The sequence below is a fragment of the Mytilus galloprovincialis genome, chromosome 6 (genome assembly GCF_965363235.1).
Source record: "Mytilus galloprovincialis chromosome 6, xbMytGall1.hap1.1, whole genome shotgun sequence".
NCBI lineage: Eukaryota > Metazoa > Mollusca > Bivalvia > Mytilida > Mytilidae > Mytilus > Mytilus galloprovincialis.
Window position 1 is genome coordinate 91,263,628 of NC_134843.1, and position 26,452 is coordinate 91,290,079.

Genomic DNA, 26,452 nt, shown 5'->3' on the forward strand with positions numbered 1-26,452 from the left:
GTTTCCTCCCTGGATTTGTTGTGTATCGTTGGCTAACCTTTACAAATGGTAACGTGTTTCCTGAACTAATTCAACCTTAGATATAAAAGCCTAACAACAAGTAACAAAAGATTACTTCCGGTAAGTATACAAAATGGAACCCTTAACCTAACAATGGAGTACAACACAAAGGACGCTTAATTGAAGCTGTGACTTAACCTTAGTTCAAAATTAGATATATGACTATTAAACCTATTTGCCTTACAGTACTTTAGTTCTTTGATTCAAAGGTAATATGGAAATATGGTTTCCAGTGCGCCCCTGGTCCTTGTTCAGGGCCAAGGTGTCACTGGTCCAAAGGGACAGTATCATGTTGTCACCGTAATTATATACCACAGGACAATATGTCACCACCTTATTCAGATAGTACAATTGGCTCTTGCTTATAAAAGTTTAACCAAAGGTCCTTGGTAAGCTACTTCTTATTCAATAGTTATATAACCTTTTCTTAAGTCTTCACTCTGGGAGCTCTGACGATTGAACTGATTAACGTTGCGAGAAATTCTACTTATATACTAGAATAATCTCTAACCAAAATGCATATAATCTCTAAACAGAAATAAATATATTCCGTATTACTGTTACGTTTTAGTATAACGCATATAGTAATTTAATATCAAGCACTTACTTTTCAACTTGATAGGATCGGAACCAGTACCAAAACTTCGGATATCGTTTTCCGTATTACAATCGTAATTAACGTACTTCATTAAGAAACGAAAATGAAAGGATTTAAACATTTGCCGACTTCCTAACAGATAAACTTAGAACTTCCTAATATCATTAAGGTAACTAAATAATTTTCGTCACACATTGTCTGATTTGTGTTCTGCACACAAATCTTGTACTTTAGAGCTTTGATTGTCCAAACTTTCTATGCTGATACGTCAAGTGATGTGTTATAAATTAAGTCAAGTCACTGTGGTCTTGACTTTGACCCCTTCGACAGTTAAATATTGTCTGATTTGTGTTTGGTGTATAACGTTTGTACTGTAGCACTTAGATAGACAAAATGTGTATACAGAAGCAATGTTCTGACCTTCACTTTAACCTTCAATTTCTCAATTTACTGTATACAAAGACTTTGTTCCTGTATCAAATAAAAAAGAAGATGTGGTATGATTGCCAATGACACAACTACCCACAAAAGACCAAAATGACACAGACATTAACAACTATAGGTCACCGCACGGCCTTCAACAATGAGCAAAGCCCATACCACATAGTCAGCTATAATAGGCCCCGATAAGACAATGTAAAACAATTCAAACGAGAAAACTAACGGCCTTATTTATTTTAAAAAATGAACGAAAAACAAATATGTAACACATAAACAAACGACAACCACTGAATTAGGACTTGGGACAGGCACATACATAAATAATGTGGCGGGGTTTAATATGTTAGCGGGATCCCAACTCTCCCCCTAACCTGGGACGGTGGTATAACAGTACAACATAAGAACGAACTATAAAAATCAGTTGATGGTGGCTTAACTCACCAGATGGACAAAAATACAAGTGGACGTGGCCGGGTACTTATACATCCCGACACCAAAAGATACAATGAACAGATCTGAGAGTACTCACAGTTATCTGACAGCTAGGTTAAAGCCACTAACAACTAATAAAAAAATCATGCATCTAAGACTAAACTATCAATCCGTACACATCCAATAGATTTAGTGTAAAGACGTCATAAACAGCCAGAGAAAAACATGACCTTACAGGTATCGACAGATTGTAGATCCATGAATATGTATATGTTTATAACATACTAGTAATATTTAGTTAGCTTTTAATTTACTGATAACAAAATCAATATTTATTCCAATAAAAACAATATTCAATGATCTTATTACAGTGTTGAATAGGTAACCTTTTAAAATAAGTTTGTTTAAAGGAGCGACAAGTTTACATGGATCATTTCTAAATTTCCGGGCACGGTTAACAACATTTCCGTAAAAATGAGAATGTGTTATCCCGTTTGAAATAAGTTTTCTACAGGTACAATCAAACTTCAAAACCAAATCTTTATATCTATGAAAAAATTTAGTAAAGGTTTAAAGTAATTTATGATAACGATATCCCTGGTTTAATAATTTACCAGTATTACATAGGTTGCGTTCGTTAAAATCAAAAACGTCAGAACAGACACGGGCATAGCGAACAAGTTGTGAAATATAAACACCGTAAGATGGTGCCAAAGGAACATCACCATTTAAAAATGGAAAATTAACAATAGGGAACGAAAAATCGTCTCTTTTGTCGTAAACTTTAGTGTGGAGTTTCCCGTTTAAAACCGAAATATCTAAATCCAGGAAAGGACAGTTATTACGGAATAAATTTGATTTATTTAAAGTAAGTTCCTTGGGGTAAATTTCAGCAGTATATTGAGAAATTCTTGATTATTTAACGAAAAAATATCATCAAGATAACGGTAAGTGTTGTTGAATTTATCAATTAAATGTAATTTCGACGGGTCTTTACTGAGTTTAGTCATAAACTGTGATTCGTAACAGTACAAAAACAAGTCTGCTATTAAAGGGTCACAATTAGTGCCCATGCATGGGGATACTTACAACCTGTCGATAAACTTTGTTGCCGAAACTTACATAAATATTATCAAGGAGAAAATTAACAGCTTCAATCATCTCATCACACCTCCAGTAAGTATATCTAGCATATTTACCTTTCTCATTAGAGAAGAAGGCTTTAAATAAGTTGCAGCAAATATATCTACATTCAGCTATACCAAACGACCATTTAATTAAATAGGAAAACTTTTGTATAATAAGATAGTGTGGAAGTGTAGTGTAAAGAGTAGAAAAGTCAAAACTATTAACAGAATCAAAAGGACCACCAAAAGCACGTAATTTATCTAAAACATCCAAAGAATTTTTTACACTCCAAAAATGGTTTATACCACTATGTTCATATATTTTATTACAATAGTTTATGATAAGCTCTTTAATAGTAGTTAATGAACTAGTTTTAAAAAGAGCATTGAAAGATTAGTTGTAGACAGATTGTAGATCCATGTTCTACAACTAATCTTTCAGTGCTCTTAACTAGTTCATTAACTAATATTAAGAGCTTATCATAAACTAGAGGCCGAGATGAAACGATATTTAAATGGTTTTTGTGTAGTTTTATAGGTAGCCAATACATAGTAGGGACCTTCAAATGTTCAGAAGAAGCCTTGAGCTTTGATGTGGTTGTGATATGCTTGTTTACGATATGACTCTCTGTGGAGCGGATGGACTTGAATGTAGATGAATTTAAAAGTTCATTCTTAAGAACGTCCGTGTAGTATTTCCGGCATACCATCACCACATTGTTGGCTGCTTTGTCGGCCGGTACAAACACAAACCGCTTTGAAAGTATTTGAAGTTTATTTCGTATTTTGGAAATAGGTGTATTATGTACTCTATTATTTACTTCTAAATTACTTTCAAAATGTGATATTCTCTTATCTACCACATTCATACATTTATTATTAATAAGAATCAAGAGATTTTTTATCAGATTTTTCCCGTTTACACCATTTTTTACAAAACGAGGAAAGAGCATCTTTGGTGACTTGACGACACTCTTTCCAATCTATTTTAGATGGAGGACGATATGTTGGTCCTTTTTTCAAGAAGTTTTTAACCTCTCTGTCCTGGACGATATTGAGGTCCCCTGTAATAACATGGCCATAGGGAACATATCTAAACTTCGACGATTCACAGTTTCAAGTTAAGGGAGTATTACTATCTATATTCACGTCTGATGTAACTGACGTATAATTAAAAATTAAACTTCTGCTGGTTTTTTGTATGTGTATAGTTCTGTCAAACTGACCTAGCATTAACCATGCATGATCAAGTGTCAATCTAACACAGAAGCAATGATTATATTAATAAACTGAACATCTGACAGCCAAAAATCTCAAAATGTCATTGTCACCACAAAAAATGTTTCATCTGCATACTATCTTTTCACAAACATGAAAGTATTTGAAGTCAAGGTCAAATGTTCGTCAGACTTAAGAGTCATCATACACTTGCAGTGAGGTGAGTGTTTTGCTCCATGTCAAAGCCTCGCTGTAACTTTAAAATTAAAAACTGCTTTTCGGCAATTTTATTCACTATTGCTTAGCGATTTTCTGTCATTAATTGATAATGACAGATCCTTTCTTTTCAATTAATGGAAAAACTTTACCACCAACAAGAGGCAAAATATATTGAACCTATTGTACATATAGTAACTGATAGACAAACATCGAACCTTTCAAAAAGAATAACCCAGAAATTCTTGATTGTTTAATCGAAATCATGTTGTCAAAGTACACACATATATATAACATCATAGCCTTAGCAATGGACAACCAATCCAACTACATGAAGACATCTACATATGTCACTTGATATTAAGTAGTGTTTAGTTATTCAACCAATCCCCTAGTTACATTTGAATAAAAAGTTATAAAGTTTCAGATTAATTATAAACTAATGAACTGATCATTGATGTTATACTTAAGCTTACACAGTGATCTTCAAAAACCTAGACTTGGGAGCTGTGATAGTTAAGACAGGATGGTAATCAGTATTTCAAAACTGAGACTTCTTATTATCCGCGGTATGTATTGTACATGATGATATAATGAAAGTCATAAAGAATCAGAGGGCTCAACACGAAAATTTAAATCAGTCACTCAAGTAGGAAATTTTTACATGTATACTTACACCAATTCACATGATTATATGTCCCTTTTTTATTATCTTAAAACTGATTTGCTAGAAACAAAAAAAGTTAATAAACTGTACAATATGAGTCATTTGACCTTAATCTAAGATCACAAGATCATTTGCTCCAAGGCGCACCTGCGCACAAAAATATATAAATATAAGTCAATTAGTATACCCGTGAAACAACTGGAAACCTTTATACTACATATATATTCTTAGTGATAATGCTACTTTCTCCACTGAATTCAACCCTAGATACGCAACCTCGTTACATCCGCGGTCTTCTAAAAAATTATATAATGTTAATGCAGAAAGTTTTTTTTATGTTTTTATCATTGCATGAATTTTTATAGGGTAGGTAATCATAGGTTTCCCCTTAAAAATTTGAATTTTAAGCGCTATTTGTATGCAGCATTCCCTGAAATTGTATTAATGAATCTCACACTTTTGTCGATTAAATTACAATCACGATAATAAATGCACACACAATTTCAGATTTATAATGTATTGTTTCTAATCACTAATTATTAACAGTCAAAACATTAAATGACATTATCTTTCGTTTAAAGCAACTGTATTGCCCATTTTAATAGAATGAGTAAGGGTTTCAATACCTTGCAGAGGAGTATGTTTCCCCACCCTTTGTGTTCTCGTGTAGCTGCTCCTCAAGAGTTTCAGTAGTTGATGAAAGTTGATGATGAAAAAATCTCATCAAAATGATAGAGTTGGGGATAAAATTAGGACCCCCCCCTAAACTTACATACCTTTCTTGTTTAATGAAAATATTCTATCTTAAACTATTTAAGAATAACACAAATACCGAACTCAATGGCAATATAAAAAAGTGAAAGTCCATGAAAACTGACAAAATTGAAGGGTATCAATCAATGGAACAAGTGAAATACAACTTCAATATTCCGACTTGGTATAGGAATTTTCCAAACGAAAGGGTGGGTTGAACTTGGTTTTATAGATAGCTAAACCTAAACAGAAATAATGGGCAAATATGACAATAACTGGGATCCATAGAATATCTGTAGAAGAAAGGCGAAAGATACCATAGGAACATTCAAACTCATACGTCGAAAATTAACTGACAACACCATGGCTAAAACGAAAAAGATCAACACACAAACAATAGAACATGAAAAAAAAACATAAAAAATTAAAGACTGAGCAACAGAAACCACACCAAAAAAAGGTGATCTCAGGTGGCTCAGAAGTGTAATCATATACTAATCCATATGTGTCACCCGTCGTGTTGCTCATGTTGGTAAAACCCCTGTTTTAGGTCTAATTCGGTAGGACGGGGTTCTAGTTACGACATAAGGAACGTATCCGTTATCTTCTGTGAAACGGTTATCCCATAACGGTCAACCAACACGAGACGGCGTCAGTAAAACTTACGAAGGGATGATTTCTACTTCACCACTTGGAACTCCTGGTTTAGTTGCTTCCTTGTAAGCAGCAACCCTCTATCAAGAAAATCATGACTGGAAAATCAAACCCTAGAATAGTGTATCAACTTGGAGATATATACTCCATATGTAGGCGCTGCTGGAATGTTCCTACAGAAAGATTGCAATTTCACAATTAGGAAGCGTTAATAATCTCTTTTGTCCTAAAGTTTTGTTTTCAACTGAGCCTGGTTGTCAATTTCTAGATTTAAGTCAAAATCTAAGGCAAACTTAACTGTATCTGTTGCATCATGTATCTCAAGTTAGAAGAGATAGATGCGTTCAACTTAATCACCAAATTTTAAATTATTTAGTGAAAGATCATCATCTACATATAGTAGAAAGTAAAGTGAAAAAATACTGCAATCTTCTTTCTTTTCCTACTAAGTTGTTCCTGTGTGAAGTCCGACTTATATGAAGGAAGGAACAAGTTGCCAAGAAGAGAGGCACAGTTTGACTGCTGATAGAATATTTCTTTAATGCTTTGAAGATTAAAAGTTAGTCCAAATGGTTATATTCATTTTAGCTTGTGTACAACTACGACGTAATGATGACACCTTTTGCAAAGGATTTTCTGCCGCTTATTTTTATATTTTACAGATACTTTGGTACATTTTCTCATAAAACATGTCAAATGCTTAAAATGGCAAGGAATTGTACTCTATGTCTTGCGTGCACAGTACTGTTTTAACTAATTTTAGTTACTTTCGCTAGTAATAAAATAACGAGAACAAAATTCGTCACGCATATGTAATGAGATCTTTCCTTATTAAAAAAAAACATCAAATAGTATACTCAATGAAACCCAATAGTTATAACATATTGGTAAACATTCAATACTTAGAGGGTACACAAATATCAAAGTGTCTTCAAACAGGAAATGACCGACGACGCATCTGAACATTATTTAATTGAGAGGTGAGAACAATGAAACTGAAAGTTGTATGCTCAGAAGATATCATAAATGTTCAGACTATGGTAGTTCAGGAAGTGAGGGCAAATCTAAAATAGCTAATCACAGTAAAAATCCTCACAATAAAGATGAAGCTAAATACTGAATCATTACTTCAAACGGAAGCTGACAAATAAGCAATGAAAAATGTATGCTGAAATGGTAACAAGTAAAATAACAAAACAACCGAACTCCGAAGAAAATTCAAATCGGAAAGTCACATATCACATGTATCAAATGACAAATCGAAAGCTCAAATGCATCAATCTAATTGAAAATAACTGTCATAATCTTGACTTTTTACAGGCATATTCTTATGTAGAAAATGGTGGATTAAACCTGGCACGACAAGAAGTTGGACAATTTATTTTGCTAACCACGAACCGCATTAATTCAAAGTATCTAAAAATAGAAATGATGTCTGACAGATATTAGAAGCTCACACATTAGAACTCATTACTGTCATGCTGTGGACTGATATAATGCCCATAGTTGAAGATTGTACGATGAACAGTAAGACAACAAAAGCCTTTCCCCATTCCTTAGAAGTAGCGTTAACATGGAAGAAACTGCCAAAGTAGATTTTACCAGATATAAAATTATTCCATAATACAAAAGTTGAGTGAAATTTTACATCATTTTTATTTTGATAGTGCACAATATATATAATATTTTAGCTAATGATATATGCAACTGAATAAAAAAAAGATAACATGATATATATCATAAGTTTTAGTTCAAGAAGATAATACAGTTTTTTCTGCAACCAAATTTTGGAAGTTTTCATATTTGCTTTTTTTATTTGTCATTATTCTGTAATGTTGAAGAAATTCCTTTATTTTTTACTTTGAAACACATTGGTTTGTTTTGTTTTTTCCTCGGATATACAAATCGTTTATTTTGTATACATGCATAAGTGATATTATATGATGTCCTATTTAATGTTTATCAAGTAATAGTTTTATTTGATCCCAAATTGAAGAAGAAATTTCTGAAATATGCATGTCAAAAAATAATTTTCAATGTGGAGTTAACGTTATTTTCCAAGAGAACATTAATTGTTTGGTTGATATTTGTGATGCAGAAACTTCAATGTATTATCTTGTATATTTTTGTTAAGTACAGCATGTGTTGTCTTTTGCTTGTATTATTTTCTAAAATAAATATTTTGTCCTATTTTGAAATCCTTTTGGTTTTTCATAAAATATATATTTAGGGGGTAAATGCAAATGTCGTTTGATACCATTTTTCTTTTTCTATCTTTAAATTTGAATTTTTATCAGCAATAACCATAATTATAGAACTTGCGGGTCAACTTTGACGGATCCCGCGCTCAATGCTGAAGGGTTTTAAAACCCAGCCTTTATTTAATATGCTATAATTATCTTAATTAAATGGGTCGTTTTTTCTTGTAAATAAGGTTAACCCAGTTTCGGTGAATTTGTCAATTCTTTCTTCTCATGGCAATGATTATAGACATCTACAGAAAAGTTTTTGTAAGTCGTACCAGAAAGGTCTATAAATGTCTTGTCTTGCTGATAAATGATGCTATGTTAAGTTAGACTTCTATCTACCTTTTATAGTTTCTAAATAATAGACAGACAACAAAGCATTGGTAGATATCGTCTTTAAAGATCAAAAACTCCACAAATGATTAAACTGACAATTTTGATCATTTGATTTATTTGTAAATCTTGTTATTTGCGCTTATTTATCTGTTTTGGTTTTGCAGATAATAGTAAAAACAAAATCTGCATTGAAGGCCAATGTCTTAATGAATATGATTTCAACCATGTTTGCTATGTAAAGTTCTTCTAGTATGATAGTATTTATGATGTTAGGAAAACACGTGAATATTTATAAAAATCGTCTATAAACAGCAAAAACTCCAATAATGAGTTGTTTGGCGAATTCAAATATGTTGAAAATATTGTATTGAACAGACTTTCAATCACCTATTCTTACTAATCAGACAATGTATCTCAAGGTTAAGCTATGGAAATTTATAATGCAAGATACAAAACAAATAGCGATCACATTCCATATATCTTAGCTAGGTCATATTGTAAACATTACGTTTTCAATAATAATTTCCCGGTTCGTAATCCTATGGATAATTCAAACTTTGCAGTGATTGACCATTTGACTGCCACACATATTTTTTACAAACTCGATAATATATCTCAATGTTCGGCTATTGAAATCTACAAAGAAAGATACAAAACAAATAAATAGGAATTATATTTCATATATCTTAGGTCTAATTGTAAACATGTTTTTTATAATAATTTCCCGGTTCTTCATCCTCACAACCAATACAACCTGGACAGGATGGTTTCTTCTAATACAAATAGAAGTGGTCAGGTAAGAAGAATTTTCTTGCCATTGCTATCTGTTCTTTTGTTGCCTTCTCTTCTTTTACATATTCAATACCATCAGTTATAATATAAGAATCATCACCTGGCCTTACTGGTGATTCCTGGGTAGCGACAGAGGATTCAAGTTTTGCTTTGGCATCGTCAAATGCCTTTTTAAAACAAGTTGCTATTTCTTGATTTTTGAATTTTACAGCTAATTGTTGCATTGCAGGTTCAACATCAGAGAAATCCATGGCGAACCAAATCCATGCTTTTCCGTCAGTTTTTGGCATAGGTTTTAACTCTAATTCTTCGGTTAAATAATGATTCAAACATATCTTATAAATTTGTGCTCGACGCATCAGAAGTCTAACTTTTCCATTTTCCTTATGTTTGGAAATTTTAATATCACCTAGTCCACGTTCTTTCCATTCGCCATCAGCAAATCTAAACAATTTAGAACGATGTTGAAATAATACTTCTTCGTCTTCTTCTCCAGTGACAACATCAACAGCACTCGGTAGTTCAATAATCGGTTCAAAATGAATGTGATCATCATCTCCGTCTTTATTTAGGTACATCCCCTCAGCATTGGTGGGTGGAGACTTTGGATCTGCATCTATTGATGGTGACAATGTAAAATTGAATCCACTGCTGCTCTTCTCTGGTGTTACAGTAGCAGATGGTTGTAATGTAAAGTTGAAACCTTTGGCTAGAGCATCTGCTTTATTTTTATCTGCGTTAGATTTTGTTCGTGTGAAATTAAAACCAGCTGTATAAGTTGTTTGAAAAGTGAATCCAGAACCAGCTGTATCAGTTGTTTGGAAAGTGAATCCAGAACCAGCTTTGATATCAGACTTCCCGGCTGTTCCAAAAGTGAATCCTCCTTTTCCACCAAAATTAAATCCCCCACCGGTACTACCAAAAGCTGAAGACTTTTCCCTTTCTTTCGGTAAGCCTTCTTTTGTAACTCCTGGCTTCAACGAACCACATGCAGGACATTTGAGAACATCACCATTATTTGAAATAAGGCAGCCATCACATCTACAGACACCCTCTTTAGTTTTGAACAAATCGCCAAATCCTTTCTTTCCTTCCTTCTTTTCAGACTGATTAGAGGATTTAGCCTCCTCCTTGGTAACTCCAGGTTTAAGTGTTTGACAGGCTGGACATTTCAGGGCATCACTATTATTAGACATTAGACATCTATTACATTTCGATTGTTTAGTCTTAGATGCATGATTTTTTTATTAGTTGTTAGTGGCTTTGAACTAGCTGTCAGATAACTGCGAGTACACTCAGATCTGTTCATTGTGTCTTTTTGTGTCGGGATGTATAAGTACCCGGCCACGTCCACTTGTATTTTTGTCTATCTGATGAGTTACGCCTTTTTCAACTGATTTTTATAGTTCGTTCTTATGTTGTACTGTTTTACCACCACTGTCCCAGGTTAGGGGGAGGGTTGGGATCCCGCTAACATGTTTAACCCAGCCACATTATTTATGTATGTGCCTGTCCCAAGTCAGGAGCCTGTAGTTCAGTGGTTGTCGTTTGTTTATGTGTTACATTTTTGTTTTTCGTTCATTTTTTTACATAAATAAGGCCGTTAGTTTTCTCGTTTGAATTGTTTTACATTGTCTTATCGGGGCCTTTTATAGCTGACTATGCGGTATGGGCTTTGCTCATTGTTGAAGGCCGTACGTACGGTTACCTATAGTTGTTAATGTTTGTGTCATTTTGGTCTTTTGTGGATAGTTGTCTCACTGGCAATCATACCACATCTTCTTTTTTTATATTAAATTAAGTATTTATAAAAAAATAACCACAAGATTTCCAAAATGTCAAATTAGAAATTTCGTAGTTAAGTTGGCAGTTATTTGGACTGGACTAGAGACTAGTGCACCCCTATGGAATACAGCAATACCCCCTCAAATGCCTTTAAACAGTTTTGGTTATTATCTCAAGTGACAATCATCTGTTACGTTATAGATCATGCCCAACTATATATAACAACAGCTAGAACTTGATATTCGAGGGAAGCTAATGTGGCCTTTTAAACTTTTTTGGATTCGAGCGTCACTGATGTGTCTTTTGTAGACGAAACGCGCGTCTGGCGTATATATACAAAATTTAGTCCTGGTATCTATGACTGTATGATGAGTTTATTTATGATCTTTTATACGCCGGCTGCTGATTCTAAATCAAAAAAAGATATGTGCCGGAAGTACTTACCGAGCTAACCCGGATTAAGCCGTCTTTGCAAACAAGCTTCTCTATTAAGGGAATTCTTATTGCCCCTTACATGCTTAGGGATCAGTATTTAACCGGATTTGACTCTAAGATTAAATATTTAGCATGAGTTTTGAAGACGGTCTTTGTTCACGTCTGTCCGTAAGGATTTTTAATACTGGTCAGTGTTACCTGATTCCCGTAGAACTGTAAAACTGAAAGAACACAATATTGTTGTCATATTAATATAAAACATTTTTATTTTTTATGATAATGAACTTACTGTTTTCACACACTACAAGTCACTATACTGTTAGCAAAAACATGCAATGTCAATGATTGAATGAACATGATGACCTTTAATTTATCTATACTGCCATGAATATATTTTCGGAAAGCATTTACTTTCACTTTCACTTCAGTTTTTTGAAAGAGAAACTAGCAGTTGAATCGGGTTCTGGAAATTTTCAACTTTTTGTTCCCCATCCTTTTCGCTGATTGCTTAGCCTTTATAATACAGATTGCTTTTAAGCATTGTATACTTAATTGAACATCGCCGATTTTTCCTGATATTCAGCATTGTAAGTTATCACATTTTAATTTTATTATCTGTTGTAGGAAATCTATTTATAGTATTTTGTGATGTAATTACTCTGTCACAGAGACTGATATAACAACTATCTGTAATTAATATACTATACCTTCCTTTAATTAATCAAAATAAGTCATATTATACACAAAATACAACACTATAGAGGGGGAGGACAGGGGTAAGGGACACAGGGAGAAAGGGGGTAGGAGAAAGGAGAGGAAGGCTGGGAGAAAGGAGAAAAGGTTGGAGAAAGGAGAACAAATTAAATATCTCTCCTTTTAAAAAATGATCTTATATTTCAAGAAAAAATATCTCAAAAGAAGATGTTTTATTCTAATGGGAGAAAGGAGAACGGGGGTAGGAGAAAGGAGAAGAGGGGTGGGAGAAGGGAGAAGGGTACCCCCCTGTCCCCCTCACTATAAACTAAATATATAAATATACAGAATTACTGTAAAACCTATAAAATGCTGTCTACCACATAGACACATTGTATAAATTCTCAGCATAAATATATATATAACTTAATTATAACTACATTTGTACAAAACTACAAACTGAAGTCAATGTTAACTTCATTGAATACTGTTATGACAAAAGTGTAAATGTATGCAAATAACATGTTAAGTCCAGTCAAACTAAGATTTAACCTCAATTAACTATACAACAGAAAATGTTTTAGAGACAATATCTGAAAAAGTATAATTTCCATGTCCCATCTTTCAGCAGCAATTATTTTTTTATTCAGGCATCTATTGATCTTTTTGGAACATTTTAAGTTTCAGTATTAACTAGAGTATATATATAATGAACCAACTGCACCCAATTAAACATTCTTTCTAATATTTCTTCAAAAAAGGTATTATAATTTAAATAATCACCCCCCCCCCCCCTTAAAAATCATGTTGTCCCCTGTTATTTTCTGAAAATTAAATCATTCAAAGAATAGCTATATTAAGTAAACAGCCTTCCAATTTTCACAAATCTGATAGATTTTATAAAAAAAATTCTCCATTACTTGTCTGATTTAGTTATAACTAAAGCATGTAAAAACATTTTGCATTTTTAAGGGTCTTTTAAATGTTGTCCCCAGGGGTAATTTTTCCTCCTGTTTAAATACCGCTGGGTTTTTTTCCACCTATGGACACGTTTGAAAGAACAAATATTTATTTCTTGTAATGAAATGTGAAGAGCATCATTTCCTGAATGTATGAATCCATTTGTTTAGGTGAATAGCAGCCAGTTTAAAAAAAACTGAACTCCCCAAAGATCAGAATTTGGAGAAAAATAATAGTGTTGTTCTCTCCTGTTACAGCCTTTTTGTATACCTTCTGAGAATATTGCATTGTCAGCACTATAACGGTACATGTGTTTTTATAGTATCTTATCAAATTGATATGTAGATCTATGGAAGTAAACTTCTACACAATTCAAGTAATTTAACAAAAAGTACTGCGCTATTCCTTTCTGTTACATTCTGTCATGTTACCTGATAAAAAGTAACAGCATAACCACAATCAGTAACAGGAAGGATGTTCAAGACAATTTTGCTGATGAATCAAAAGGTTAATCTTCTATATGCCAACCACTTCAGTTAATATAAGTAATCATCACCATATTAGATAAATTTCAAAAAAATATACAGTATATTAAATGAAAAAATAGGTTTTTTGCTTTTGATAACAGCAGAGAACATTGTGCAATTCTAGTATAGTAGATAGTAACAGAAAGGAATTTATTTTATAATTTTTCATTACGTAGACATATTTTTCATCTTTTTTTTCTTTTTTTTTCATCTTTTATTTGTTTTTCAATAGTCAGGATTTAACATCAAGAACCCTACACTACCACCTGACAAGGGTATTAAGGGGTTACATATTATAGAAAATAATTCAGTATACAATTTTTATCACTGACAAATTGATTTTTACAATTATAATATTCAAGGTTACATATAAGTTTTATTTGGTAATATTCTCTCGCTCTCATATTTTTCATCTTGCAAATACAGTTTCAAAGGATAAATGACATTGTTTGCTGTTATCTTCCAATTGTTACCAATCTGAAATGATGTATTTTTCTTAAACTATAAAACAAATCCTTTCTGTTACCAACTCTGTCCTGTTACTCAAGATTCTTTCATGTTACCGACATATCTAACTATATTTTAGTATATTTCTAAACCTTTTGTATTGCAAATGCTTAAATCAATAATTGGCATTTGATAAACTATTGCAGGATATACTAGTAAACCACAAATAGTGTCTTAAACTTATTCCTTATTCCCATTAGAAACTTTAAAAAAATGATTCACTTTGGTGACAGGAAAGAACTGGATTTTTTTTGTACCATTTTTAAAATCACATTTAACAATTGTTTGAATTACAGACAACAGTTCTTGGATCCTCAATGTGTGTTCTTCGATTTGTGCTATAGAAATACTGGGTCTAAAGAAATATTTTTTTGTTTTTTTCTTATTGCCAAAAATTAGCCTTTATTAAATATTGTCTCTTTAGTTCTAATCTATTGCATAAAGCCCTTAATATATACAGAAAAAAGTCCCAATAAATCTAACTTGAGGAAAACTCAAAATCATCATTTTTAACTTCTTATGGAAATTAACATTGCAGGGGAGATAACTCCACTAAAATTAGGGGTTTTTTTGTCAGTTTTTGGTTAATTTTCTTGAAATTTATGTAAAGTATGATACTTTGATGGGGTAATAAGTTTGTTTTTGACTAAATTATATAATTTTCTGCTCATAAAATGTACAAAACCAAAGTGTTATGGGTAGTTTTTTTTTTTTTTTGCATTTTTCATTTAAGAAATTGCAGATTTGACAATGTTTGAAGCTTTCTGACCATTTTGAAAAATAATGTGAAAATTTGGTATTGTTTATATCTGTATATTATATTTTTTCAGCATCTTACTTGTCTAAAAAAACTTTTAACCACAAAAAGAAGAATACATGCTTAATTATTTTTATTAAGTTGAGATTCTTTATCTTGACATGTTGAAAAATTTAATAAATGGTCAATTAATGAATAACAAAATCTAGATTATAGCTTGATAAAAGATATGAAAACCCCTTTAGAGTTGTTTGTTATACTCGTAAGACCACTACAAAATCAAAAATAAATACATTCTGATGAATAGAAGTGGTAAGGTTATAATTTTGTATTAAGTTTTATTGATATCTGTCTTTTTTACAAGAGTTATCTCCCTTTTCAATGCAAACCTCCATAGGATTTTTAAATGGTGATTTTTTTAAGTCTTCCTCAAGTTAGATTTTATGGGACTTTTTACTGTGTATATTTGGGGTATTATGCTAAAGATTAAAACTTAAAAATCTTCTGTATGTTCGTATACTATGGACATATATACCCCGAAGCCCATAGATGACCATGTTTACTTTAAAATAACATTTATCCGTCAAGGGTTAATTACATTATTTGACAATTAACCTCATGTAAATAGTACTCGATAACCGGACGATTATACAACCGGCCTACAGCTATAGGCAGGTGTATGGACCATTGGACTATATAAGATACCTCAATGGACTACAAGGACACAATTCGATCACACCAGAATTCGTCACATCTCGGCCAGTGTCAGTGCAAAACATTTATTTGAACTTTAATCGCTCTTTGAATATACTTGTAAATTAAGCAATAAATACTAATTGACAAGTATCACTTATTAACTTATTGATTGTGCCACATCAGTCAAATTGGTGCCGTGACCAGGATTAAGGACTTCTAACCACTATACGACCAAGGAACCAAGGAACCACGTAAGTTGCAATTACCATAGCTTTCATTCTTTTTTGATGGATAACCAAGATACTTCTATGTCAGCACAAAAAGTAGAATTAGCTTTCAATTCTGTCGCTAACGAATTACATGGGTTACGAGAGGTAGTTACGATTCAAGGCGATGTAGCCACGGAAATTAAAGGGTTAAAATCAGCCATTTGTTCTCAAAATGTAGTTCAAGGAATAACGCCTTTTGAAGGTAATACGAAAGATTTTAAAGCCTGGATTAAGTCAATTGAAAAATATGCTTTACTTTTTAATGATAGGGATCGAATCAAGGAAATAGCTTTTCAAACATGTAAAGGGGCTTGTTCAGATTACATACAAAGGTATTTAAGAGACCATCAGGACACCACTTGGGAACAATTAAAAAAAGAATTAACTTCAAGGTTTGGGGAAATTACTGACCCTCAACATGCGTCGACACTTTTGAGACAATTAAAACAAAAAGGGGACGAATCTGTTCAAATTTATGCAGAAAATTTATTGAATTTGGCAAATGAGGCATATTCAGATTTAGATGGACATAACGAAGCTATAGAAAGGGAACTCGTAGGCATTTTTATAGATGGTTTAGCTCATTCGTATTTAAAAATGAAATTAATGAGAGAAAACCCAGCTACTTTTTCTTTGGCAGTTAAAAGTGCAATGACTGAACAAAATTTGAGAAAAAGATTTACTTTAAGAACGGAAAGGGTAGACGAACCAAGGTATAAAACGATAAGACCAATGACATTAACTAGACCAAGACGGACTGAACCTTTGAACTCTCATGAACCAATGGAAATTGATCATTATCGTGATGCAAAACGTTGTTATTCTTGTGGTAAAGTAGGTCATGTATCACGTGATTGTCGTTCTGGGGGAAATTTGAGACAAATTAATGCCGTAGAAATGCAAACATATCACGGAAATTCGGGTAGAAATAGGGAAATTAATTGTTATTCTTGTGGTAGGGTAGGACATATAGCACGAGATTGTCGTTCTAAGAGAACCTATAGACAAGTAAATGCAGTTGAAACGCAACAATATCAAGGGAATTCGGGAAGAAATAATGAGATAGTTTGTTATCAGTGTAATCAACGAGGACATATTAGGCCAAATTGCCCAAATAGAAAACCTAGGACTGTTAACATGGTAGAAAACTGGGGTGTATATCCGGAAAACTAAAGCGCTCTTGTCACGTTGAAGCCAGTGATAAGAGTCCAATTAAATTACCTACTTATTCTATAAATGTTGCAGGAGCTCCAAATTCAACTTTAATTAAATTTCAAAATCAAAGATATAGAGCTCTTGTAGATTCAGGCGCTAGTGTTTCTTTGATACACAAAAGAATTTTTGAAACTTTGAGGGATAAACCAAAATTATTAAAGAAAACGGCTAATTTACAGTCCGTAAATGGGGGGTCTTTACATGTAGAAGGTTGTGCAAACCTTACTTTTAAAATAGGTAGTACAAAAGTTACTCAATTATTTTATGTTGTTAGAGACATGAACAGAAATGTTATTTTAGGAAAAGATTGGTTAGTACAAAATGGAGTTAGGTTATATTTTGATTTAGGATGTTTGAGAATTCAAAAAAATTATGTTCCATTAGAAGAAGACATTAATGTGGCTTCAATTGTAAGATTAACCGTAAATGCAGTATTAAAACCACAAACAATAAATGTTTGTCCCGTAGGCCTTAAGAACAATCCAAGTTTTGGAAGTACTAATTTGTTAGAAATCTCACCTGTAGCTTCAGGGTATGTTAGTACAGAACCAGGCTTAATGATAAGTAATACGGTGGTTAATTTTAATAAAAATAGGAAGTTTCCTTTGATGATTGTAAATAACACAAACAAATCAATTAGGTTAAAAAGGGGTTGTGTAGTAGGTAAGGCTTCTCATTTAGAAGAAATAAATTTAGTCAATGTGAATCAATCTCAAGGAACTTCGGGACTCAAAAAGTTAGATGAGTCTGAAATAAGTGTACCGCAAGAATTTAAAAAGGATATACTTAGAATGATAAGGGACAATGAAGATGTTTTCGCAACTTCAGATAAAGATTTGGGGTGCACTGATACAGTACAAATGACTATCGATACAGGGAATAACCCACCTATTAGATTAAAACCTTATAGGGCCCCACTCAATCAGAGAGAAATAATAGATAGGACAATTGAGGAACTACTAGAGGCTAAGATTATTAGGAAGTCTAGGTCGGCTTGGGCTGCGCCTATCATTATTGTTTCAAAAAAGGATAAAACTTCAAGGATGTGCGTTGACTATCGCAGGCTAAACGCAATTAGTAAAATTTATTCATTTCCGTTACCATTGATTGATGACTTGCTTGCTTCGGTAGGTAAAGCCAAAGTAATGACTTCGCTAGATTTAAAGTCAGGTTATTATCAGGTCAAGGTCAAGGAGTCAGATAAGGAAAAGACTGCTTTTGTATGTCACAAAGGATTATTTGAGTTCAATGTATTACCATTTGGTCTCGCCTCAGGGCCCAGTTTATTTAGTGAATTAGTTACAGAAGTACTACAAGGGTTAGAGCATTTTTCAACTGCTTACATTGATGATATTTTGATATTTTCCGAAACAGAGGAAGAACATTTAGGCCACATTCAACAAGTTTTTGATAGATTACGACAGCACAAACTGAAGTTGAAATTGAAAAAATGTAATTTTTTGCAAAATGAAACCAATTATTTAGGCTTTATAATAAGTAAAGATGGATTAAAACCAGACCCTGAAAAGGTTAAGGCCATTCAAGGCATGAAAGCTCCCTCGAATGTCAGGGAAGTAAGAGGATTAATCGGTTGTTTGAGTTATTATCGTAGATTTGTACCTTCATTTTCAAAAATTGCAGAGCCTATAGTTGCTTTAACTAGGAAAAACAAGGTTTTTAATTGGACCACAACTTGTCAGGAATCTTTTGAAAAGTTAAGGGATGAACTAGTGAAAGTACCATTATTGGCATACCCAGATTTGAATAAACCCTATGTGCTGTACACGGACGCTAGCGATAGTTGTGTAGGGGCTTGTTTAACGCAATTACAAGAAAATCCAATCAAGGGTGAAAAGGAAGTGGAAAGACCGATTTATTTCCTATCTCATAAATTGAGTGATACGCAAACACGTTGGTCAACCATTGAAAAAGAAGCATTTGCTATTCATTATGCGTTACAAAAATTGAATCATTATTTGTATAATGCTGAATTTGTGATAAAGACAGATCACAAACCTTTGAAATACATTTTAGAATCCCCCATGCAAAATAAGAAAATTCAACTGTGGGCTTTGAACATAACGGGTTATAACTGTAAGATTCAGTATATTCCAGGGCCCCAAAACGTGTATGCAGATTTCATGTCTAGATTACCTTCAGATGAAAAACCAAACGAAAATCCAGATCCTTATCCGGATATTAGTGACAATACTTACGAAATTAATGTGATTAATTCAAATAGATTTCATTTTACTGATTATACAAATAATGACAAATTAGTTGAAGATATTCCAGAAAAAGAAAATTTTCAGTTTAAAGAATTTGATATGTCAATTGAACAAATGAAAGACAAAACATTACGCGAGTTAAAGGAACAGCTTGTAGGCGATAAGGTACCCGAGGCAGTGCAAAACAAGTACATCATAATAGATGACATACTTTATTACATCTCAAATGTAGATAATGATCCTATTATAAGGTTGTACATACCTTCTCATATAAAACAAGCTGTTGTAGAACAGTATCATGATAAGAATGGGCACATGGGCATTGACAAAACATTTGATTCGATTCGTCAAAAATATTTTTGGCCAAACATGTTTAAGGAGCTGTATAATTATGTCACCACTTGTGTACCTTGTCAATCACGCAACTTACAAAAAGTTAGAGCGCCAATTCAGGAAACAAAAATTCCGCCTTATCCTTTTTGTCATGTAGGGGTAGATTTGAGTGGACCATATCCAACTACCATGTCAGGAAACAGGTACATTATAGGATTTATCGATTTGTACTCGGGGTGGCCAGAAGCTTTTAGTGTCGCAACAAAAAGCACTGACAATGTTGCACATCTTTTGATTGAAGAAATTACTTCAAGGCATTCTGGGATTCAAATTCTAACAAGTGATAACGGAGGGGAAAACTGTTCTAAGGCTATGGAAGAAGTTTGTAAAGAACTTAATATAAAGCATATTAAAACTTCATTCTATCACCCTCAGGGTAATGCAAAAATAGAAAGATTTCATAGAACATTACATGATGTTTTGTCAAAATTAATAGAAGATCATTCCACAACTTGGGACTTATACTTGAACCAAGCTTTAGCAGCAATTAGATTCAATATCAATGAGTCCACCCAACTTTCACCTTTTTATGCATTATATAATAGGGATCCAGTTTTACCTTTAGATAACATTTTACAGCCTAGGAGAAAATACAATGGGGAGGAATATCATAAAATTGCCTTACAACAACAACATAAATCATTTATGCTGGTTCATAAAACTATGAAAAAATCTAAGCAGAAACAAGCTAAGTACGCAAACAAAAATAGCAAAGATATAAAGTTTGAGGTAGGAAACCCAGTTTTTTATAAAAATCATAGAAGGGCAAGCAAACTTTCAAAAAAATGGACTCCGTACTATAGGATTATAGAACAAACTTCACCTGTTAGTTTTATTTTAAAAAATCAGTTAGATGGGACAACCACAAAAGCTCATGCAGAACAAATTCGTTTGGCTAAGTTAGATTGGGAAATTCCTAACAACAATCAAGGTAGGGCATTACGTAAAGCTGCGTATGTAGTTCCCATTGAGTCACAATCAGAAGATTCCTCTGATGATGAAAGCATAGATTCAGACACTCCGTTAAATCAAATTGCAAAAAGATATAAGAAAGAAAGGGAAAATTCTGATTATGAAGATGATATACCATTAATGGAGTTATCTAAAAAATTAAGGGGAAAGAAAATTTTTTCAGAACAAGATAGTCAAATAGAAAATGATGATAATGATGATCAAGTCATTAAAGTAGAAAATTCGCCTTCGGATTATGAAGTCTCTGACATTGATGATAACATGTCTAGCACTCATTCTTCGTCGGTAACATCTGAAAATTATGACATTGAAGATAACATGTCTGTAAACAGTGTTAAAATAAAAAATAATCAGAAATCTACTGAGATTGGGGCTAACGAAACAAAATTAGTATCTAAGGAACATGTACAAAATTTAGTGAGGGCTTTAATAGGTATTATGTAGGTATCAATTGGCTTTATAGGTAGTAAGAAGGATGCAAATCATTTAAGAATTTCTAAAACTTATAAAATATGTTATTTAAACCATTTGTAATTACAATTAAACATGTCGTCCTTAGGACACATGTCACCTAGTCTTATCTCACCCGGTAATTGAAGAGTATTATTGACTGACATAAAACGACGACTACCGGCGACATTAAAAATACCTGGTGACGAAGTTAAAGATATTTGGAACTTTTATAAATTTTTGACCTGTAGTACAGTTTTGGACGAAAACAAAATAATCATTATCATTTCGTTACCATTACTAGATATAAGAGACACTTATGACATTTATAAGATTCACAACTTACCTGTTCCTACTAAGATAACTGATAAATTAGCAGACTCAAACAATATGGTGGCTCAGTATGAATTAGAAGCAGAAGTTATTGCTGCAAACCAAGAAAAAACTAAATATATGCTGTTAAATACCAATGAAATTGACAAGTGTTCCAATCCTTTAGTTAATTTTTGTGAAATTAAAAGTCCAGTTTATCCAGTTAATTTAAGTAAATTATGTATCATAGCCTTATTTGCCAATAAAGAAAATTGGAAAACAAGATGTACAGCAAAAGTACGACCAAATACAATTTTGCCTATGGCAACTTATTTGACCGATAGTATGTGGGCAGTTACTACCATTAAGGAATTTAGAATCACAATTAGATGTGATGACAATACAAACATGTTGACGGATCAGATAATTAATCCTCCTACCACTATAATTAATTTAAAGCGAACTTGTACCGCTACGAGTGATCATTTGACCTTATTACCTACTTATCAAATGGAAAGTACATTTTTAACAGAAAAAACGTTCGATAGATTCTTAAATACCTTTCAAGTATTGAATACAAGTTTATGGGAACCCTTTCATGCTGCTTTACCAAATTTTACAAAGCTTGAACTACCAAGAGAACTAACGGCTATTAAACAAATTCCTATGAACGCTTTGATTGAAAAACTTAAAAATTTACGGGAAATTGAAAATGATGTTGTATTTCCAAATTGGGGAGTAGGTTTATCCATGGGTTTGGGTGCGATATTCATTGGAATAGCTTTATTTTTGTACTGTAAGTTTTTTAGAAACAAATCTTGGTTAGCCAAAAAGAAAGGTGAGAGTTCGGGTTCTAATGCCACGAACGATGGGTACCAAATGGTGACAACGAAAATGGTTGGGACAGAAGTACCTGATTCCAGAGAGAAGCTTCCCTCTGCACCATTACTCAAGGACGATGTTAGACCAAAGACCGATACGACCAGTCTTTTGAGAAAGATGTACCCAGAGCTAGATACGTCGACTACTTCGTAAAAGGACTGGATTGTAAACCATACAACGTAGACGACCGAATCAACTAGCGGAAGACGAACCGTGTAAATAATTTTCAAAATGACTTTATGAACTGTGTAAATAGAATTGTATAAACATTTGCGTTCCTAATCAGTATTGAGGAACAACTTATTATGAGGGTGTTGGAAATAAAACACGAACTATGTATATCGAAATATTTTCAAATGACCTATGTGTAAATATATTCAGATGTTGGACTTGCCGAATTTTATGAACTATATATGTGGTGATGGTTACCAAAAAACTTAACAATGGAACTACTGGATTTACAATAGCATAAATGAAGAAGGATTATCGTATTTTCCGAACTTTCGTTCTTATTGCGAGGGAAGGAATAATGTTACACAATTGGTAACATTAATTAATTATCAAGGAGTATTAATTAGGAAATTTATTAAAAAGGAAATAAACAATTCAATGACAATCATGTATGCTTTGGACACTAATAACCATCTGTGAATACATTAAATAGCAGAAAGCCTTTGGACACTAATAACAATCTGTGAATACATTAAATAGCAGGAAACCTTTGGACACTAATAACAATCTGTTCGTATACTATGGACATATATACCCCGAAGCCCATAGATGACCATGTTTACTTTAAAATAACATTTATCCGTCAAGGGTTAATTACATTATTTGACAATTAACCTCATGTAAATAGTACTCGATAACCGGACGATTATACAACCGGCCTACAGCTATAGGCAGGTGTATGGACCATTGGACTATATAAGATACCTCAATGGACTACAAGGACACAATTCGATCACACCAGAATTCGTCACATCTCGGCCAGTGTCAGTGCAAAACATTTATTTGAACTTTAATCGCTCTTTGAATATACTTGTAAATTAAGCAATAAATACTAATTGACAAGTATCACTTATTAACTTATTGATTGTGCCACACTAGATTGACTGGACTAGTTATATAATAATTTTTTTGAAAACAAATATTTATATTTTTAAGGAATGTACAGGATGTTCTACATGAGGGACTAACTCAACTCACATTTGTGTTTTCTTTATCCAGAGTAGTCAACATAACAGTAATGTAATGTTATTCTATTATAATTTTTACCTCTCCTGCAAACACAATTACAGGCTCCTGACTTTAGACAGGCACATACAGAATGTGGTGGTGTTAAACAAATTTGAAGGCACCAACCCTCCCCTAACCTGGAATAGTAGTGTAACAGTACCACTTAAAAACAAACTTTAAAAATCAGTTGAAAAGCCCTAGGGCAAAATACATCTAACAAAAACACAATATGGATGTGACAGGGTTCTGATACATGTACATCCCTTAAACTAAAAGAGCTTCAGACTTTGTTCCCAAGTCAGTATATTTTTGTCAGATTGACTTATCAGTAACCATGTGTCAACTTAAAGCAGAAGCAATGATTATATAAAAGGAAAATAGGAAAGCCTTAAATGTCAAAATGTCTTAATCTTAACACAGAATTTCACAGCAGCAACTAAAATGCATGCAAAGGGGTATTAAGTCTCTCTATGCCAACATCCATTTAACATATCTAGTTATACTTAAAGATGTGAACTTTATTATACTCAAGTTGTAACTTGTATTTTTACTTCATTTTGAATTGATGATAACATTCAAATGTTCCATGCAATGTTAAAGGTAACAGAATAATATCCCTGCTAACATTATTTATTTGCATTTTATTTAACTTATGTAAGAGTATGGGTACTGAACAGTTGTCATAACATTTTATATTAAAGTTGGAGTAACAATTCTTATAGCATTGTGTATTAAAATAAAACTATCATTAGAGTACTAACATTTCTTATATTGTACATGTTGTAATTTAATGTATTGCCTAAGTATTTACACATACTAATTTTTTTGATACTTTTTTCCAGATAATTGCAAGACTTAACCATCATTTTAATCTCCAATTATTGCTCATAACAATTGTGGTCTTTATGAGATGGCAGCTTTAAGAAAAGATAGAAGGAAGACCTCAGGTATGTTTGAAGTACATACTGTGGATTCATTCTTTTTAATGGGTACCAATTTTTGTGGATGGTGAAAAACTTGCATTTTAGTGGATATTTTATTTTGTGGTTTTGCCAATGTCTGCATTAAACTAACTTATAGAAATTTTTAATCAGTTGAACATTTAAATTTGTGGTTTATCTCTACCCACGAAATTCACAAAAATGGGTACTCCACAAATATTATGAATCCACAGTATTCTAACTGACTAACTTCTGTTTTAATCATGTTTAATTGGACAAGGAAATGTTAATTTCACACATGTTTTAGCATGTTAGTTAGTCAGTTTGGCTCTATTGTCACTACAGAAGGACACAGCCATAGATCATGGCGGCCAGGCCTGTGAGTGAAATAATCCAAATACTCCGTCCAGTGGTGTTAAAATTTTGATTTTTAAACTGTATAAATGTGTATGTATAACAAGTATAACCATTGTGATTCACCTTTGGTATCATGATTTTCATGAAGTTTTATATCCATACAAAATCACCTCCTCCACCAAAACAAATTTATCAATTATTTTAAATACTCCTATACAATATATATAAAATGAAGTATGGTAGAATTTTTAAATAAAATATGAGGAGAAAGTTCTTATGAGCTATTAAAAAATAAAAATAAAAATTTGGGTCCCAGGACTCTGCAGTTACTACAAAACTAAATAGACATAAATTCATAACATATTCTTTAAAAAAAGTAAGCGATAGAAATACAAATAGTACCTATATACATATATAAAACGTCTGAATAATAGTCAACGATTTTTCCCACGTGGGCGCTGGATCGTTACAAGTAACGATACATGTACACAATAAAATAAATTATATAAATGCCTAAAAAGTGTACATAACAACACCAATAACATAAAAAGGAACTATAAATGTAATTATTTATAAATATTTCGGATAACAGATATCCTTCATCGGTAAAATCACAATCACAAAAATCACAATCATATATACCGATGAAGGATATCTGTTATCCGAAATATTTATAAATAATTACATTTATAGTTCCTTTTTATTTTATTGGTGTTGTTATGTACACTTTTTAGGCGTTTATATATATATATATACATATATATATATTTCATTATAGATTCTGATGACATTACAATTATTGGAGAAGACAAGGCATCAATAGATCAGATTGATAAAGCCAGAAGACTACAGTTACCTGATCATTTCTACCTTAACAAGGAGAATACACCTGATGAAGTGTGCATTGACTGTGAGAATTATATAACTGAACAAACTAATCATGGTAATATGTTTATAAGTCGAGATTTTTTTTTAAATCAATGTGATCATTTTTGTCTATCATCTTGAAACATACATGTATAAACAGTGTTCTAGCATGTCTATAGATAATAAGCTGAGATGCCAAAACAATGCCCAAACATCATACTTTCAGGAAAATAACTCATATAAGGAGATCATTGAAATATTAGTTTTAATGATGGTTTGAGGATCTTGTATTTCAGATGCAGTTTACATTGTCTGTGGCATTAATATTCAAGATAATCATGATAATAGGCAAAACCCTTAAATATGACATAATAGGCACATTGAGCCATTTGTCCACTCTTATTTGTATATCTTATTTTAGAAGGCT

General features: G+C 32.6%; 2 protein-coding genes across 2 annotated transcripts in view; one reads left to right on the forward strand and one right to left on the reverse strand.

The window, feature by feature from the left end:
• Nucleotides 1-8,701: 8,701 nt before the first annotated feature.
• LOC143080686 (E3 SUMO-protein ligase RanBP2-like) lies at nt 8,702-10,749 on the reverse strand. Its single transcript, XM_076256669.1, has one exon. It carries the CDS (start codon nt 10,734-10,736, stop codon nt 9,522-9,524), a length of 1,215 nt encoding a protein of 404 aa, XP_076112784.1. The 5' UTR covers nt 10,737-10,749; the 3' UTR covers nt 8,702-9,521.
• Nucleotides 10,750-24,667: 13,918 nt separating this feature from the next.
• LOC143080694 (uncharacterized) overlaps nt 24,668-26,452 on the forward strand; it is a 31,399-nt gene continuing 29,614 nt past the window's right edge. Inside the window, exons 1-2 of the mRNA XM_076256684.1 lie at nt 24,668-24,807; nt 25,937-26,101. Coding sequence (XP_076112799.1) covers nt 24,771-24,807; nt 25,937-26,101 — 202 coding nt within the window. The 5' untranslated portion in view covers nt 24,668-24,770. The remainder of the gene's footprint in view (nt 24,808-25,936; nt 26,102-26,452) is intronic.